Source organism: Nannobrachium achirus (genome assembly GCF_963921795.1).
Source record: "Nannobrachium achirus genome assembly, chromosome: 23".
Taxonomy (NCBI): Eukaryota; Metazoa; Chordata; class Actinopteri; order Myctophiformes; family Myctophidae; genus Nannobrachium; species Nannobrachium achirus.
The window spans coordinates 17881399-17897260 of NC_137830.1; the positions used below are offsets into that span (position 1 = coordinate 17881399).

Consider the following 15862-nt stretch of genomic DNA (forward strand, 5'->3'; position numbering starts at 1 on the left):
TTTTTTTAAACTATGTTTCTATGTCAGTGGTGCTCAAACTTTTTCATGTAAAAGGACCCACAAAATGATATGTATTTGGCCACGGACCCCCATCTCAAAATATTTAGTTCTAGGGACCACCCAGAAGCAAAATTTGAGTTACAGATGTTCGCTTCAAAAATGTATATTCAAAGATTTGCACACATTTTCACGAAAAAAAAAAAAAAAAAATAGCAGATCTACAAGCTGTGAGCTTGTATATCTGCTATTTTTCAATAGCTAAAGTATAAAATAATGAAGGCCCCTCCACCTTGGGCCCTAGTAACTCAGTCCCACTTTCCCCCCCTTGTGACGCCCTTGGTACACACCTCCCTCTGGCGTCTGAAACTCATGGTCCGAGGTGGAGGGTCCCTCTCCCTTGCCGTTGACCACCGTGATGGCCAGTCTGTAGACGCTGTAGGGCTGGAGGCCCGGCAGGCGGCCCTCGCTGCGGTTCCCGCTGAACGTCAGGGACTGCTTGGTCTTGGCCTCCGGGGACTCCGTCTCTTCTAGGCCGCGCTCGCGCCAGTAGTACACCTTGGAGAGACACGCAGGAGTTAGTGCACGGCACGCCAATGGTTCTCATTATTATTTCAAAACCTTTTCAAAAAACATTCCCTCCGAAAGATTTTCATCAAGTCTCAAGGTAATTTCATAAAAAGAACATTTTTAATAAAAGAATAAAAGAAAAATCTATGAAAATTCCATCAATAAGAAAACAACCACTGCCTTGAGTCCTTGAAATTAAAACGTTTGAGAACACTGTACTTAACCGTGTAGACGTAAACATTGAGGTTCAGTGGCAGGTGTGGGCTTGTGTATTTGATGCTGGCGGTAACGCCTGTGGAACATGGCCTGTATTGATGGTTAAACATATTCCCATACATGATACTGCTACTCCTGCTGCCATCTGCACTGTTGGCTGGCTCACCTTATATCCCTGGAGTTTCCCATTGATCGAGGAGGAGGGGACAGGGTTCCAGTGGACCTGCGCCACGGTGCCGTTATGAACCACCACCTCTACAGTCTCTGGGGTCGACGAAGGTACTGAGGGAGGGAGGGAGAGAGAGAGAGAGAGAGAGAGAGAGAGAGAGAGAGAGAGAGAGAGAGAGAGAGAGAGAGAGAGAGAGAGAGGCAGATTTTACCTTTTTTTAACACATGGGATGCCACATCCATTCTATCTGGGCTCAGTAAAATGTTTATCCACCATTGCTTGTTTGGTCAAGACGGAGCCATTTTCTATGGACTGTATCTCACTCGCGCATCACCGCGGTTTAATTTTTTCTTCTCCATGTGAAAGACAAGGCGTTGAACGGCCATGAACGGGGGCGGCGCGTGCACGCCGCCACCGAAAATCAGGTAAAAACAATAGGAAATATACACAGTTTATCTACATTAGTTATGACAAAACTATCATATCCCAAGTGTTAATATACTCTACTATACAGATTTTATTCATTAACATAAGTCCCACATTGCAACTTTTATTGTCTATTAAACTAAACTGTACATTTAAACTCCTCAACTCACAGTCCTCTCCAGAGTGTCCCAGCACCACCTCAGGCTCGGGGCCGCTGCCGTAGTCGTTCAGCGCTTGAACCTTGACCTCGTAAGGCACATAGGTGGGCGTTGGGGACACCACATACTGGGAGGTGTTGCTCATGGTGATGGAGGACCAGTCCTGCTCCACATCCCTCTGTCTCCACTGGACCCGGTACTGAAGGCCCGGACCGTTAAACTGCAGACCTGTCAACGGCTGTAGGGAACAAGGGTTGTTTCTTTTTTACTTTGATTGATTGACAGAGTACAGCAACTTGCAATGGGCCTGCCTGGTGTACAAGATACACTACACCACTAAGATACCCATGTACCTGGCAAAATACTTTAAAAACGTTAAGGACGTCCACAATTACAGCACCAGAGGCAGCGCCACAGATCACGTTCAACCCAGAGTCAACTCAAAGAAAGGGTGAAACTCGTTCTTCTGCTATACCACAAAAATGTGGAATGCCTTACCGAAGGTCTTAAAGGAGTGCGGATCACTAGCATCCTTTAAAATCGCCCTGAAAAACCACTTACAGGCAGCAGCCGTTCGCAACTGGTAAAAACAAACCTAGCCCAGCCCAGCCCTACCCTCCCCTGCCCCTTTTTTTGTATATACTTACTGTTTGTATTGACTTTGACCGTATTTTGTTCTTTCATTTTTTATTTTTTTTTACTGTGTTCTATTCGTCTGTCATTCAATGTTATATGAGATACTTAAATGGTTTCCTATGGAAATAAGCGTAGTCTTTTCTAGGATCTCCTTTTAGTAGACCTTGTACCAGTGAACTGTACCGTCATGAAACTGTACCTTTTCCTAAACTTCTAATAAAGTCTTCAATCAATCAATCAATCAATCAATTGATTGATTGATTGATTGAAGACCAGGATTACTGCATGTTTTTATGTGAGGGTACCTACCCTAGGAGACACGGGGAGAACATGCAAACACCACACAGAAAGGCCCTTTTGCCAACCTCACCTATCAAATACACCCTCCCATCATCATCACGTTGGATTTCTTACACCATTGTCAAGGATAGCTTACCGTCCAGGAGATGACCATGTTGTTACGGTCTGTTCCCATTCCCTGGACATTGGAAGGATTCTCATCCGGAGCTGGACAACACAGAGTGAAACAATTATGTTTTAGCTTTACTTTTAGTTTTTTTACCATCTTCAAAATGTCACACTTACAATACAAGACTACAATATACTCTACATCAAATGAGTGGTTCTCAACCATTTCAGGCCACGACCCCCAAAAGATATAGATAGACATACACAAACCCATAGACTGTAAAAATGTGTACTGACTGACTGACTGACTGACACAGACAGACGGAGACAAGCTGCGACATTTCTCATGGTATACTGCGACCTTCGGTCGCAATAATACATAATAATAACATAATAGCGTGCCCCTTACGTGCAGGGTTGGTCCGGTATTGTTGGGAGGACAGACTAGGGTGGCTGAGGCCCACGTCGTTGACGGCCAGCACCCTGAAGGAGTAGTAGACGTAGGGAGACAGCTCCAGCTGGGCTGTGGTGCTGGTGCCAGCCACCTCCGTCAGGTTGGCCCAAACACCCGGCTGGTGGAGTAGGTCCTCGTACTGGATCAGGAACTCTGCGGGCAGCGAGGTGAAAAGAGGTTATCAATAATTAAAAAAATGTAGGGTAATCTCAACTGTTTATCAGGGACTGATGACAAGTAAGAAGACCTCTACCTTATTATGTCAAGGAGAAATGGGAAGCAGGACTTGGGGTGCCGAGAAGGATTGGGATAATATTTGTAAGACACAGTGCACGGCCACAAGCTTTAGAGTGTGGAGGGAATTCTGCTGGAAGAACACTATTAGATATTTCATCCAAACTCCAAAGATCAGAGGATAAGTCGCAGCAGAGAAACAACCATGCTGGAGATTATGTGGATACATGGACACTGACCACGAACATTTAAATAAATAAGTACATTTACAAGTACTGGGATGACGTGTGGTCAGTAATAAAGTAAGTATTGAAATACGAAATACCGAATACAAGTGTGGTACTGTATTTAGGACACATGGAGATGTATCTGGTCAAGGTGCTGCTGGCAGCCAGCAAAAAAGGAATAACAAGATTGTGGTATAAAAGTGACCCTCCAACTTTGTGAGCAGTGGCTGTGCATTGTGGAGGAAATATATCGTCGTTGTCGGGTGGAAACCTTGTATCTCCAAGTTTTTGCAAAGTAAAGCCCTGCTTCATCATTCAAGGCCGTCGCACAAAAGTAGTGAAAACAGCAGATCTACAAGCACACAACGCCTCGCGGTGCGAGGCGTTGTGTGCTTGTAGATCGGCTGTTTTCACTAGTTAAATCATTTTATTATGATAAATGCAAAACAAACGGTTATGGACAAGGTTTTCATCCGACACCGACGATATGTGATGGAGAGATTTACACACAAACTCAGGATACAAGAAGAACTGTTCTTTGAGAAATGGGAGAAATGGACTGCATACAAAACCCAACAAAATGACACCACCTGGACACCACCTGGACATCTAACATGGACTAAAATGTGATACTTAAATTGTTGTAATAATGTTGACCCTGTATATTTTCTTTTTGTACATGTAACGAACTGTGAATAAAAATTACGTTTAAAAAAAGAAAGAGGTTATCAAGATGGCACACTATGTTGTACTCACATTTTGTATTAATAGTATTAATAATGCAATGTTGAAATACTCTGTTACAATTAATTAAAAGTCTGGATTTCAAAATGTACTTGATTAAAAGTACAAAAGTATTGGTATGCGACGCATTGTGAGCTCAAATGGCTGAAATGGATTAAAAGTACAAAAATATTGGTATCAAAATGTACTTAAAGTAGCAAAATGTCCCATTTCACAAGTTTTCAAATGTATGTAAAAATCTTTTGAAAATAACAAGATCTACAAGTTCACAATGTGTCACATCGCGACACATTGTGTGCTTGTAAATCGGCTATTTTCAAATGGCCGAAATGTATATAGGGCTGAAGTGTTTATTGTATGTTTTGTCATAATAATCAAAATCTACAAAGTAACTAGTAACTATAAATACATGTTGTCAAATAAATGCAGTGGAGTAAAAGTATAATATTTGCCGCTGAGAAGTAGTGGAGTAGTCCAGTAAAGTAAAAGTAAAAACTGTAAGTTTGTGTCAATTTCAGATACAAAAAAGTACATTTACTTAGTTACTTTCCACCACTGTACAGTATGGTGGTTCTCAACTTTTCTTCAGGATCCGGGTCCTCTTGGAGACCTCCAAAGTGTTCGCGACCCACCCTCTACTTTCACGGCCCCGGGGGCCATGGGACCCCGGGGCCCACGGGTTGGGAATCGCTGGCTTACATTACAGTGCTTACTCTGTATGGGGCTGTTGTGTTCGTCTCCCGGGATCCAGGAGAGCTGGACGTTCCTGTCTCGCTGATCCGTCAACTCCAGATCTGTGGGAGGGTCCGGTTGCTCTGTGAAATACAGCGTGAGAGTCAGTGATGCCCGATGTGGAAAAAACCCTCTTCTCTGCTGTCGGAAACTGTCCAAGCAGTAGTCTCGCGTAGCCAGACAACTATTCCACAATCTCCGAATGATATATAGAGTCTGGAACTACAGCTCCTGAACGGGGAATGGAAGCTGGCATTTCTGTTCAAGAAACTATATTTTAAAATGTCATTTCTGCTAAGCAGCAAGCTAAATATGCTTAGATGATTTTTTTTTTAATATAATAATAAATGTGCGCGATGTGAGACAGAAACGGAAGTGAGGAGGAGTCTTCACTTCCGCTTTAACCGGTTACTCATCATTCTTCTCACGTTATTCCAGACTGTATGATGGGAGCGTTTGCAAATCGCGGAGTCAACAGTGATAGCTATCAGTGATCTCCAATCTATAAAATGTATAATGATTGGGCTATGGGCGTTGCTATAGTGTCACTAGGCGTTATTATTGTTCTGTGTAATATTTTTGACCGTTATTTGCTCATCATAATCAGACCATAACATCACTGTGAACAGAAGCTTAAATCCCTCTGTAAAAATCCAACTTCTTCTAAATATAAATATGTTGAAGAACAACATCGATTTTCAATACTTAGCTCTTGTTACACCCCACAATTCACTTCACAGACACAGTGTGGGAGACATACAGCTATTGGATTGACAGAAATAAAAACGAACGGGAAAGTAACAAAAACAACCCAAAAAGAATGAACATAAGTACATAAAAGCATCCGGATTAATCTACATAAACATAATTATGTTAGATATATCTAAAAATAAAAAAATACATATATAATAATAACGAAATAAGTAAAAGAACAAAATGGAAGCTAGGAGCGTGAAGAGGAAGCAGTGCTAATGTTTGTTTACCGTAGACAAGCGGAGTGGCCTCTGAGACAGCAAAAGGAAAGAAGTACATGTACATGTAGAAGTTAAACATTTTGAGACATATTAGAGAAAGTAGGAAAATACATACAGTAGGTAGAAAAAGACAGTAAGACAGGCTCTAAATGTAGCGGTTTTAGTGGAACAGCTTTAGCACAGAGGCACAGAACCTGACCTTCTGAGCACCGGAATACTGAGACACTTTTCTCACGACTAATGTATTTTCAACAAAGTGAAGTCATTTGTAATTTATTTTCAACTGAAAGAGGTGTCATTTGACACGTTCTTTGACACGTTCTTCACTTTCCACATCCACATTTCTTTTTTTCGTTACGTTTCTCAAAAGTTGCGTGCAATGAACTACAGTATACGTTTGCCGGCCCGTAAAGGGTGGACCAGGCACGTGCACACATAGACATCTAAAGGGGGCTTGAGCCCAAGCCCTTTTACCCGTCTGTAAAAAGTGCCCTCTCCAGACCATGCACGCAGTTTTCACTATGGTGAAAGAAATGCAAATGCCCTCTTTCCATGCCATACCTGAAGGCAGCATTCAAGATTATTATTGCCTTGTCAAACTCTCCTGAACTTGAATGCAGCATCTTATGTTGAAAGAATTATGCCAAATCTCCAGTATTCACTTGATAGCAAAAATAGATGACCTCCAAGCTGCACGACGCGTTGTTAGCTTGGAGGTCGGCTATTTTCAATATTTTCACCGAAAGGCCCTTTTAGAAATGTCTAAAGACCCCTGCCTCTCTAACACTCTCTGCTCGTCCCTGGGCTGGACTGAAGACGTGAACATACCCACAACAGTGAGCATGGCGCTGGCCGAGTCGTGATCCAGTGTGGTGTTCATGATGCAGGTGTAGGTGCCCGCGTCTTCGTCCGTCACGTCTTTGATGGTGAGACTGTCAGTGTCCACCACGAACCTGCACAGAGACACAACAACCAATTAAAGCTGCGAATGGAACTTTAATATCATACCCCGGCCGGGATTCAAACAAACATTCGTGGGAAACAATACATCATAATGTACTTTACATGTTATGAGCTTCAGACAACGCTACTTGTCAATCACACTGGGGCCTAAATGTCGCAATGGAAGAGTAGGGAGACGGAGACCACCTCCAACCATTGCAGATGTACTACAGCTGTCATTTTGTATTAACATACTCTACCATACAGATTGGTTACAATTGCAGCTTTGGGTCACATGAACTTTTCATAGCAGACATAATCATATGCCCAAAATAGCGATCGACTATGAATCAATAATTTTTATTTAATTATCGATTCGTTCGATTAACCGTGGCACCCCTGAAACGCTGGTTTCATATTCTAATAGGCTGTATGCACAGCAGCCATATTGGAGAGAAGTTGGGTCTCTTCTCACTTCCTTCAAAGGTGTTACCAATGATACTAATGAAGGCTCTGTTCCATTTCATGTGCAACATGAAATGGAACAGAGCCTTCAGTGGTTCTCAAACTTTCATTTCAACGACCCCCATAACTCTGAGAGCATATAAATGGACCAAATGGATTTGGTTCCATTTGTGTACTCTCAGAGTTTTTAACTTTTTTAAGGGGTCATTTGGACCACACTTTGAGACCCACTGGTGTAGCAGAGCATTTGACCAGCATATGGAACAGAACCTTCATCAATATTATTGGTAACACCTGTGAAGGAAGTGAGAAGAGACACAACTTCTTCCTTTATGTGTGTCTTGTCTCTATACTGTACCTCTCGTCGTCGGGCAGCTCTCCGTTGTCTTTGAGCCAGGTCATGGTGGGCACCAGCGACGGGTCGTGTTTGACTTTGCACTCGAACACAGCCACCCTGTTCCGCTGCACCTCCTTGTACTCAGGCTGCTTCAGGATGCGAGTGGGCTCTGGAACGCACAGAGCAGAGGAACGTTCACATCCAAAGGACCACCGTTTGATTAGTATAAAACAGGGGTCTTAAACTGGGGGTCTGTAAAGTACAGATTTTCACACTTGTGCCCTATATACTTACACGTACAACGAATAGCAAAAACAGACGATCTATAAGCACAAGCAACAATGCGTCGCAATGCCACCCATTGTGAGCTTGTAGATCAGCTATTTTCTGGGTTAATGTTAATGTGATTTAACCCGTTTTTGATTAAATTATTACATTGCGCAATTATCACACAAAAATATCAAACAATCAAGATTACATCAGATTACATTTATTGTTTATCAAACAATAAAGATTATGTCCATATCTGACCTTTGACCTCCAGGTAGACGTGGTTCTCCTTGGTGCCCAGCGGGTTGGAGGCGATGCAGGTGTACTTGCCGCTGTTCTGCGTCTGGGCCACGTGGATCTGCAGCGTGCCGTTGTTGTGGATCTCGTAGGGCTCTCGGTTGAGGATGCTGATCTGACTGTCTTTGAACCTGCACAGGCCATGACAAACATGTTAGAACGTTAGTGGTTCTCAAAAATGTTTTTTTTTTTTTTTTTTCTTTCTTTTTTTTCTTAAGTCATAGCAGGTCCACGGTGTGCCAACCTGTCAACATCTTTGTTGTCTTCCTGTGGCCTCGACGCGTTTGACGCGTTGTACAGTAATCTACAGTAAGCTGAAGTTTACTGTACGAGGCACCCGCCTGTGAAGAGAAACACTCCATTTCCCGAAATGCAACGGGCTGTTCCTTCGTAGAGAGCAGTGTAACGCTGCTGCACAAAAGTGCATTTATATCTCCTAATCTAACTTTTAAATCACGTTCACCTTCTCTTCTGGCCAACACGGCCTTCTCTTCTGGCCGTTACAAAAGCACTGATGCCTGCGATTGTTATTTTTCTGTTCTTCTGAGTGAAAGAAAATACTATCGTGAAAAAATCCCGGACATACTCAGATTACATTTACTCGGATTACTTTCACCCTGGAGCTGCATATAGAGGTAAAATCGCAGGTTTCCATGGCAACTGCCGATTAAATCTTGAATAATCCGTTTCGACCCTTCGGTCTTTGAAGACCGAAGGGTCGAAACGCGTCCATTGACTCTGTCCATTGAGGTAAATAAAATCATGTAAAAAGGAGATTCCTTGAGTGCTGGCGACTACTTCTTTCACATATGCTATTTTGAGCTGTGCACCTAAAAGCCTTCATCTAACTTGGAGTGTTGCGGGCTGTCTGCTTTATTGCAGATACCTTTCTCTATTAATGCCTATTTGGCCACAGACACCTTTATGAAAAAAAATGTTTTCACTGTGTTGTTCTATCCTGGGATTAATACCATTTTCGGGTTTCCGATCCAGTCGGAGCAGAAATAACGTTACGTCATCAGGTGGCCAGAACCACCGATAGGAACTAACTTCCAAAATGATTCCCCTGGTTTAAGCCTTTTAGGCCTGAATGCAAATCTGTGTCACTTTAGATCTGAACCACTTTAACCGTTATGTTATGCTTTAACTAATTAAAATAGCAGATATACAAGCTCACAGCTCTGAGAGCTTGTAGAATATTTTTGACCCGATTCTATAAATGCCTTCTAAATCCTTCTTCTAAATCAGTGGTTCTCAAACCTTTTCATGTCAAGGACCCCCAAAATTACATGTATTTGGCCGCGGACCCCATCTCAAAATATGTTGTTCCAGGGACCCCCAGAAGCAGAGATTTGAGTTACAAAAGTTTGCTTTGAAAAATATGTATTGAAAAATGTGAAGACATTTTCACAATTTTTCAAAAATAGCAGATCTACAAGCTTGCAGCACGGCACCGAGCTTGTAGATCTGTTTTTTTTTTAATAGCTAAAGTATAAAATAATTAAGGCCCCTCCACTTTGGGCCCTAGTAACTCAGTCCCACTAACCCCCCCCCCCCCCTTGTGACGGCCCTGGTCGTACTCTTCTGGTCTCACCATGTGATGTTTGGTATGGGAGAGCCAAACGATGCACAGTCCAGCACAGCAGGGCTGTTGGTGATGACCTGGTACACCTTGTTGGACTGAGTCAGGACTCTGGGAGGCTCGGCTGTAGAGAGAAAGAATATTACATTGGTTCTCAACCTGTGGATCAGCGTCCCCACATGATTGGCGAGTCGTCAGATTACAGTTAAGTGACAATTTAAGGACTTTTGATACCCATTTACAAAAATAAAAAAGATTAAAATAATAAATGAAATGAAAAGAGACCATTACGATTGGTCTGTGGTGCGGGGCGGGACAAATACACCAGTATGTATTTGCTGGCCGCTGATGACGTAGCTACCCTAAACCTACTCTGATTGGTATTGAATCAGAACACCCGTGTTGGTCCTCAACATGGCCGCTGTAGGACTACAAATTAAACAAATGAATTGGTGGTCATTTAATTGTTTTATTTACTGATGCAACATGTACGATAGCTTCTATTTCAGTAGCTTGCTCAGTGATGAGACTGAAGAAAGGTTTCTGAACTGACCATAGCACACCTCTTTTATTGAGTTAAGTGTACAGTTACACACCAGTAAGACTCCCTAAATCGGGAGATAAGCGACCGTCAGGTCGCATACACAAACTTTAGAAGGTAATGGTAGCCAATCATGAGGGAATATGAGAAATGGGACAGATCCATGTTGATGACAAGTCTTTAGAGATACTGTGTACCGCGTTGCGTCATTTTAGGGCAAAATCTTTAGGAGCAGTGTCCAAAAATGTGTTTCTCAAAAATCGGCCAGATGGTATCGCTAGATGGGACAGATGCATTTTGATGACATGACTGTACTCACTGTAGAGATACTGTGTACCGCTTTGTGTGATTTTAGGGCAAAATCTGTAGGAGTAGTGTCCAAAATGTGTTTTGCAAGAATCGGCCTCATGTGAGAAATGAGAGGTTGTGGTTTGGCAGCCAAGGAGTGTGTGTGCAAAGTTTGGCATGGATCGGGGCAACGGTGGCGGAGATATGAGTAGGGGAAAAGTGTGACAATTTGAATTAACTTTTTACAGTTAAATAGTAACCATTTTTTAACAAGGAAACCTTCAACCTGAACTCACCAAGCACATTGACAAAGGCGTTGGCCAGCAAGTAACCAAACTCATTGGATGCATTGCACTGGTACACTGCACTGGAGCCTGTCTGCACGTCCCTGAGGATCACCGTATCGTCCTCCACGGTACGGCTGGGGTCTTTGGGTGCATCTGCAAAAAGATCACAAAGGGCCTTTTAGCATCATTTATACTGTATCGCAGGGGTCTTCAACGTTTTCAGGCCAAGGACCCCTTAATTGAGAGAGAGATGAAGCAGGGACCCCCAGATTCCATAAAGTGTCATCGTTTGACAGCACAATCATCAGTGTATTTTGGATTCATGTCAATGTTTGTTTTCAGATATTTAATCACTTGAACTGTCAATACTTAATACACTTGACCTTTCACTCTGTACTTAGTCTGCTATTTTTCCCCTCTACACCAAACCTCTTTTACCAAAAATAGCCGATCTACAAGCTCACAACGCCTCGCAGCGTGAGGCGTTGTGAGCTTGTAGATCTGCTATTTTTGTCTAAAGTTCTCAGAATATGGACACTAGGGTTCAAGTGGTTAATATAAAAAAGGAGAAAAAAAAAGGTTTCTATCACACAAAAATGTGGAGGTCCCCCTGTAGTAACTCTGAGGACCCCCTAGGGGTCCCAGACCCCCTGTTGAAGACCCCTGATTTATACTGTACAGCTCTTTTTTCGCAACCACAGCGGCTAAATGGCCCTATTGATGACGTTGTTATGCTGCCTTTCTTAATATTCTTAAAACAAAATAAGGACATAACTAGAAGAAGTGCTCTTCCGAGCACATGTCTCCACCAGGCCACGCGTCCTGGTGGTGCTATAATAGGCCAATGTAATAAGGGTGGCATGTGTTTTTCACCAATCTTAGACCTTTCATGGCGCCACCATGAGGCTGATTTGAACATTTTGTAGTGTAATTTCTTCTTTGGTATTTTGCGAATGTGCGTGCACAATTTCATTACAATTGCACGCTGTGTTTGATTTGAGGCATTTTGTTAGAAACGGATCAATCCTGCAAAGTTTGGAGGCCAATCTTAGCCAATCAGGATGGAATATTTAATATGGGACAGATCCGTCTTGATCATATGACTGTAGAGATACTGTGTACTGATTTGTGTTAATTTTGGGTAAAATCTGAAGGAGTAATATCCAAAAATGTGTCTTACATAAGTCGGCCTCCTGGTGGCGCTATAAAAGGCTGATGTGAAAAATGCAAGGAAAGGGTTTTTCCTTGGCCTATCGGGAGTGCGCTTACAAAGTTTGAAACTGATCGGTGGAGTCATAGGTAAAACCACGAATTGGCCTGTTATAGCGCCACCATGAGTAGGGTGACCATACGTCCTCTTTTGCCCGGACATGTCCTCTTTTAGGGGGCTGTCCGGCCGGTCCGGGGGGGTTTTATAAATCCCTTCAAATGTCCGGGGTTTAAGCACGGACATTTACAATGCACGTTCAATGGTTCTTTTGGAAACACACTGTGAGAGGCGCTAACCCCGGAACGTGTATTATTCATACTACTCTCTGCCTGCGATCCCTCCCTCCCTCAGCCTGTATCGCTTTCAGATCAGAGGCAGAGCAGAGCAGATCGCGCAGCGCAGAGCCAAACGAACTGCAAACGCTATTAATGCTCACTCCCTCAGCAACTGTGTTTACATTGGTGATGGAATCTTGCCTGCTAATCCCTCAATCCTGGTCTAAAAATGACGGGAGACGGCTCTACGGATGCGTATCGGCGAGGCGAAGGTGCTCGCGACGACCGCGGCTTTCAATCACTGATGAAATGCACAAAAAGTGCGAGTGACCAACATTGAGAAGCAGAGCGTTCTGTCAGCAAAGCTTGGTAGTCTTCTGTGTCCATTTAGGCATTTACAATTATAAAAGTTCTGCTTCAAGCCCATAACACTGCAAAGTAGCTTACAAGACAGTCTGTGCGAGGTGAGAGCTCTTCTGCTAACTAAATTGACAGAATCTTTTCTACAACCTTGTAAAGCAGAAGATACGGCGGTTTGAATAATGGGCTACCTCTCTTTTATTTAGTTACAAAGCTGAACGTTCATACAGGAGCCAAAAGGCATACTTTATCAGTGGATCTCTAGATTTGTAAAGGGTCCAATTGGAACCCCCTCAAAATTGAATACATAATAGGCTATTAGTGGTATAGGGCATAATTGAGCGGTAAACTAGTAATAGAAAAAAAAATGGGGGAAAAATTATATATATATATATATATATATATATATATATATATATATATATGCCGGGTAGAGTGTCCTCTTTTTGGATTTTCAGAATATGGTCACCCTAACCATGAGGCTGATTTCAAACATTTGAAGTGACATTTTTTTTTCTTCCTCGGCCTAGTGGGAACGTGTGTGCGCGATTTCATGTTAATTGCACACTGCGTTTGTGATTTGAGGCATTTTGTCCAAAATGGACCAATCTTACAAACTTTGATAGCCAATATCAGCCAATCAGGATGGAATATGGACAATCAGACAGATCCGTGTCGATCACATGACTGTAGAGATACTGTCTACCGATTTGTGTGATTTTTGGACCAAATCTGTAGGAGTAGTGTACAGAAATGTGTTTTGCAAACATCAGCCTCTTGGTGGCGCTAGAACAGGGCTATTTGAAAAATGTGGGGCAGAGGTTCTGAATTGGCATCCAGGGAGTGTGTGTGCTCATTTTGGCAGCGACCGGGCCAACGGCGCCGGAGATTAGCTGGTAACAAACTCGGAGGACGGACGCACGGACGCACGCACGGACGCACGGACGGACGGACGGACGGACGGACGGACGGACAGGGGCGAAACATACTCTCCCCCTGCCTTCGGCTGGTGGAGACAATAATAGCAATATTACGTTTTGTAACTGAAAACAAGCTGTCCTTCTCTCGGAATACTTATGCACTGCTTAAGAAAGGGGTTGTAAAGTTGTTTTAACCATGGCAAAACACTAAATCATCTACTGCAGAGTATGCAGGGAAGTATGCACCTCCCACATCAAGTCTAATTGTCATAGATCTGATTTTATAAAAATAAATTAAGTTGTCCCTCAAAGAAGGTGTTCAATGACGGGCCGGCGAAGAACGTAGATTTAGTTGAGTAGCAAGTGCTGAGCATAATCTTTTCACTTCTCATACATCATAGAAAAGCAAAGCATTTTGAAACAGTACATGTACTGTACAGTACATGGATGGGGTACAATCTGTAGTATCGATGGTTGAAACATCCGCTAGTTCCCTGTATGTGAGGTGGGACTCAGAGCGGCATAGCTGGGTTCATGGTTTTACTCACTCTTGACGGGGACTCCGTTGACGAACCAGCTGATCTTGGGCTTGGGGTCACCAGTCACCCGACAGGTCAAGCTTCCCGTCTCTTTAGGGGCCAGGATCAGATTCCTGGGGGAACTGATCCAGAACGGAGCAGCTACACAGCGACAGAGAGAGGAGGAACAAAAAGTGATGAAATCGCACCCACGTTGAAAGGTAAGAAAACTGTTCTCTCAGTTCTCTGAGTGTGAGATCTGTGTGCCACACACACACACACACACACACACACACACACACACACACACACACACACACACACACACACACACACACACACACACACACACACACACACACACACACACACACACACACACACACACACACACACACACACACACACACCTCTGGTGGTTGGACAGAGATCAAGCAGCTATTTCATCTCTGGTTTGAGATATAAAAATGCATATATGTAGGCTATGAATGTTTTGGCCTTGCTCTACTTAAGCCAATAACTAAAGAACAGAACATGCTAGGAACTTACTTTTTTCTTTGGAAAGTAGAAGAGTAGCTTTTTATTTGGAGACACATTGTAGGTGAAGTACATGTTATTAAGGTGAACGGGGCGCCCTCTGGCCTACTGGTCCAGGCGCATACCACTTAGGCATTGCCACATAGGCATGTATGCCTGGCAGCGTCGCAGTCTACTGTCCTATCAATAAAGGCATAAAACACATTGGAACTCACTATGGGTGTCTAGACTGCACCCTCCCTGGACATTTTTAAAACCAGATTAAAGACATGTTTGGTCTCTCTGGCCTTTAAAAGAAATGTTGCTGTGACATTTTTTTTTTGTAAAACGTTTTATTTGTGTAACACTGTTGTTTCTTCTATTGTATTTTGTAGGTTGTGTAGCACTTTCGTTAGTCTGTTGGAACGCGGATATTCTATGCCCCAGAAGGGCGGGGATACACAACCTGGCAAATCTCACCAGGAGTCTACGGCCAATAGCATTTGTTCACCTCCCCCTCTGTCTGCTGTTCTCTCTGTTCCGCTCCTGCTGCTGGCCGCTCGCATGAGTAAAATGATGAAGTAATCCGCAGTGGAATACGAGTGATAAAGCATAGCGATTTTGATCATTATAATGGATAAGCCTAAACAAACCAGTTCACATGAACAATACTGATGTAAAATAAGATATCTGAACGGCTACATATATTTTACTTGCGCAAAATTGCAATTAAAATGTTGTGAACCACAGTTACACGGGGGCTGACCTAGGCTTTTCTTCTTGAAATGCCTGGATCCCGAGGCTACACTTTGGTCGACCCTGGTGGTTTTGAAATGTGCTCTAGAAATAAAATTGACTTGACTTGACTTGCCACAGATGCTACAGTCAGTGTAATACTAGAGCAGGGGTGGGCAACTTTGATGATGGAGAGGGCCACTATATTTTCACACTCACTCCAGAGGGCCACAATGCATATACAGTCAAAAATAGCAAAAATAGCCGATCTACAAGCTCAAAACGCATCGCACAGCGACACGTTTTGAGCTTGTAGATCTGCTATTTTTGCTGTTTTTGAATTGGAATCCTGAATTATTTATCGCTATTCTTGA

General features: G+C 43.0%; 1 protein-coding gene across 3 annotated transcripts in view; it reads right to left on the reverse strand.

Annotated features, from left to right (window-relative positions):
* The window catches only part of LOC308309201 (neuronal cell adhesion molecule-like), a gene marked incomplete at its 3' end in the record, with an annotated part of 156937 nt that overhangs the window by 23378 nt on the left and 117697 nt on the right, over window positions 1-15862 (reverse strand). For all 3 annotated transcript variants that reach the window (XM_080754697.1, XM_080754696.1, XM_080754698.1), the window contains 12 exons: window positions 14268-14399; window positions 10964-11107; window positions 9851-9962; window positions 8221-8387; window positions 7711-7858; window positions 6774-6898; window positions 4953-5054; window positions 2990-3187; window positions 2609-2679; window positions 1549-1774; window positions 950-1065; window positions 348-555 (listed from right to left, as the gene is read on the reverse strand). In XM_080754697.1, coding sequence (XP_080610823.1) covers window positions 348-555; window positions 950-1065; window positions 1549-1774; window positions 2609-2679; window positions 2990-3187; window positions 4953-5054; window positions 6774-6898; window positions 7711-7858; window positions 8221-8387; window positions 9851-9962; window positions 10964-11107; window positions 14268-14399 — 1749 coding nt within the window. The remainder of the gene's footprint in view (window positions 1-347; window positions 556-949; window positions 1066-1548; window positions 1775-2608; window positions 2680-2989; window positions 3188-4952; window positions 5055-6773; window positions 6899-7710; window positions 7859-8220; window positions 8388-9850; window positions 9963-10963; window positions 11108-14267; window positions 14400-15862) is intronic.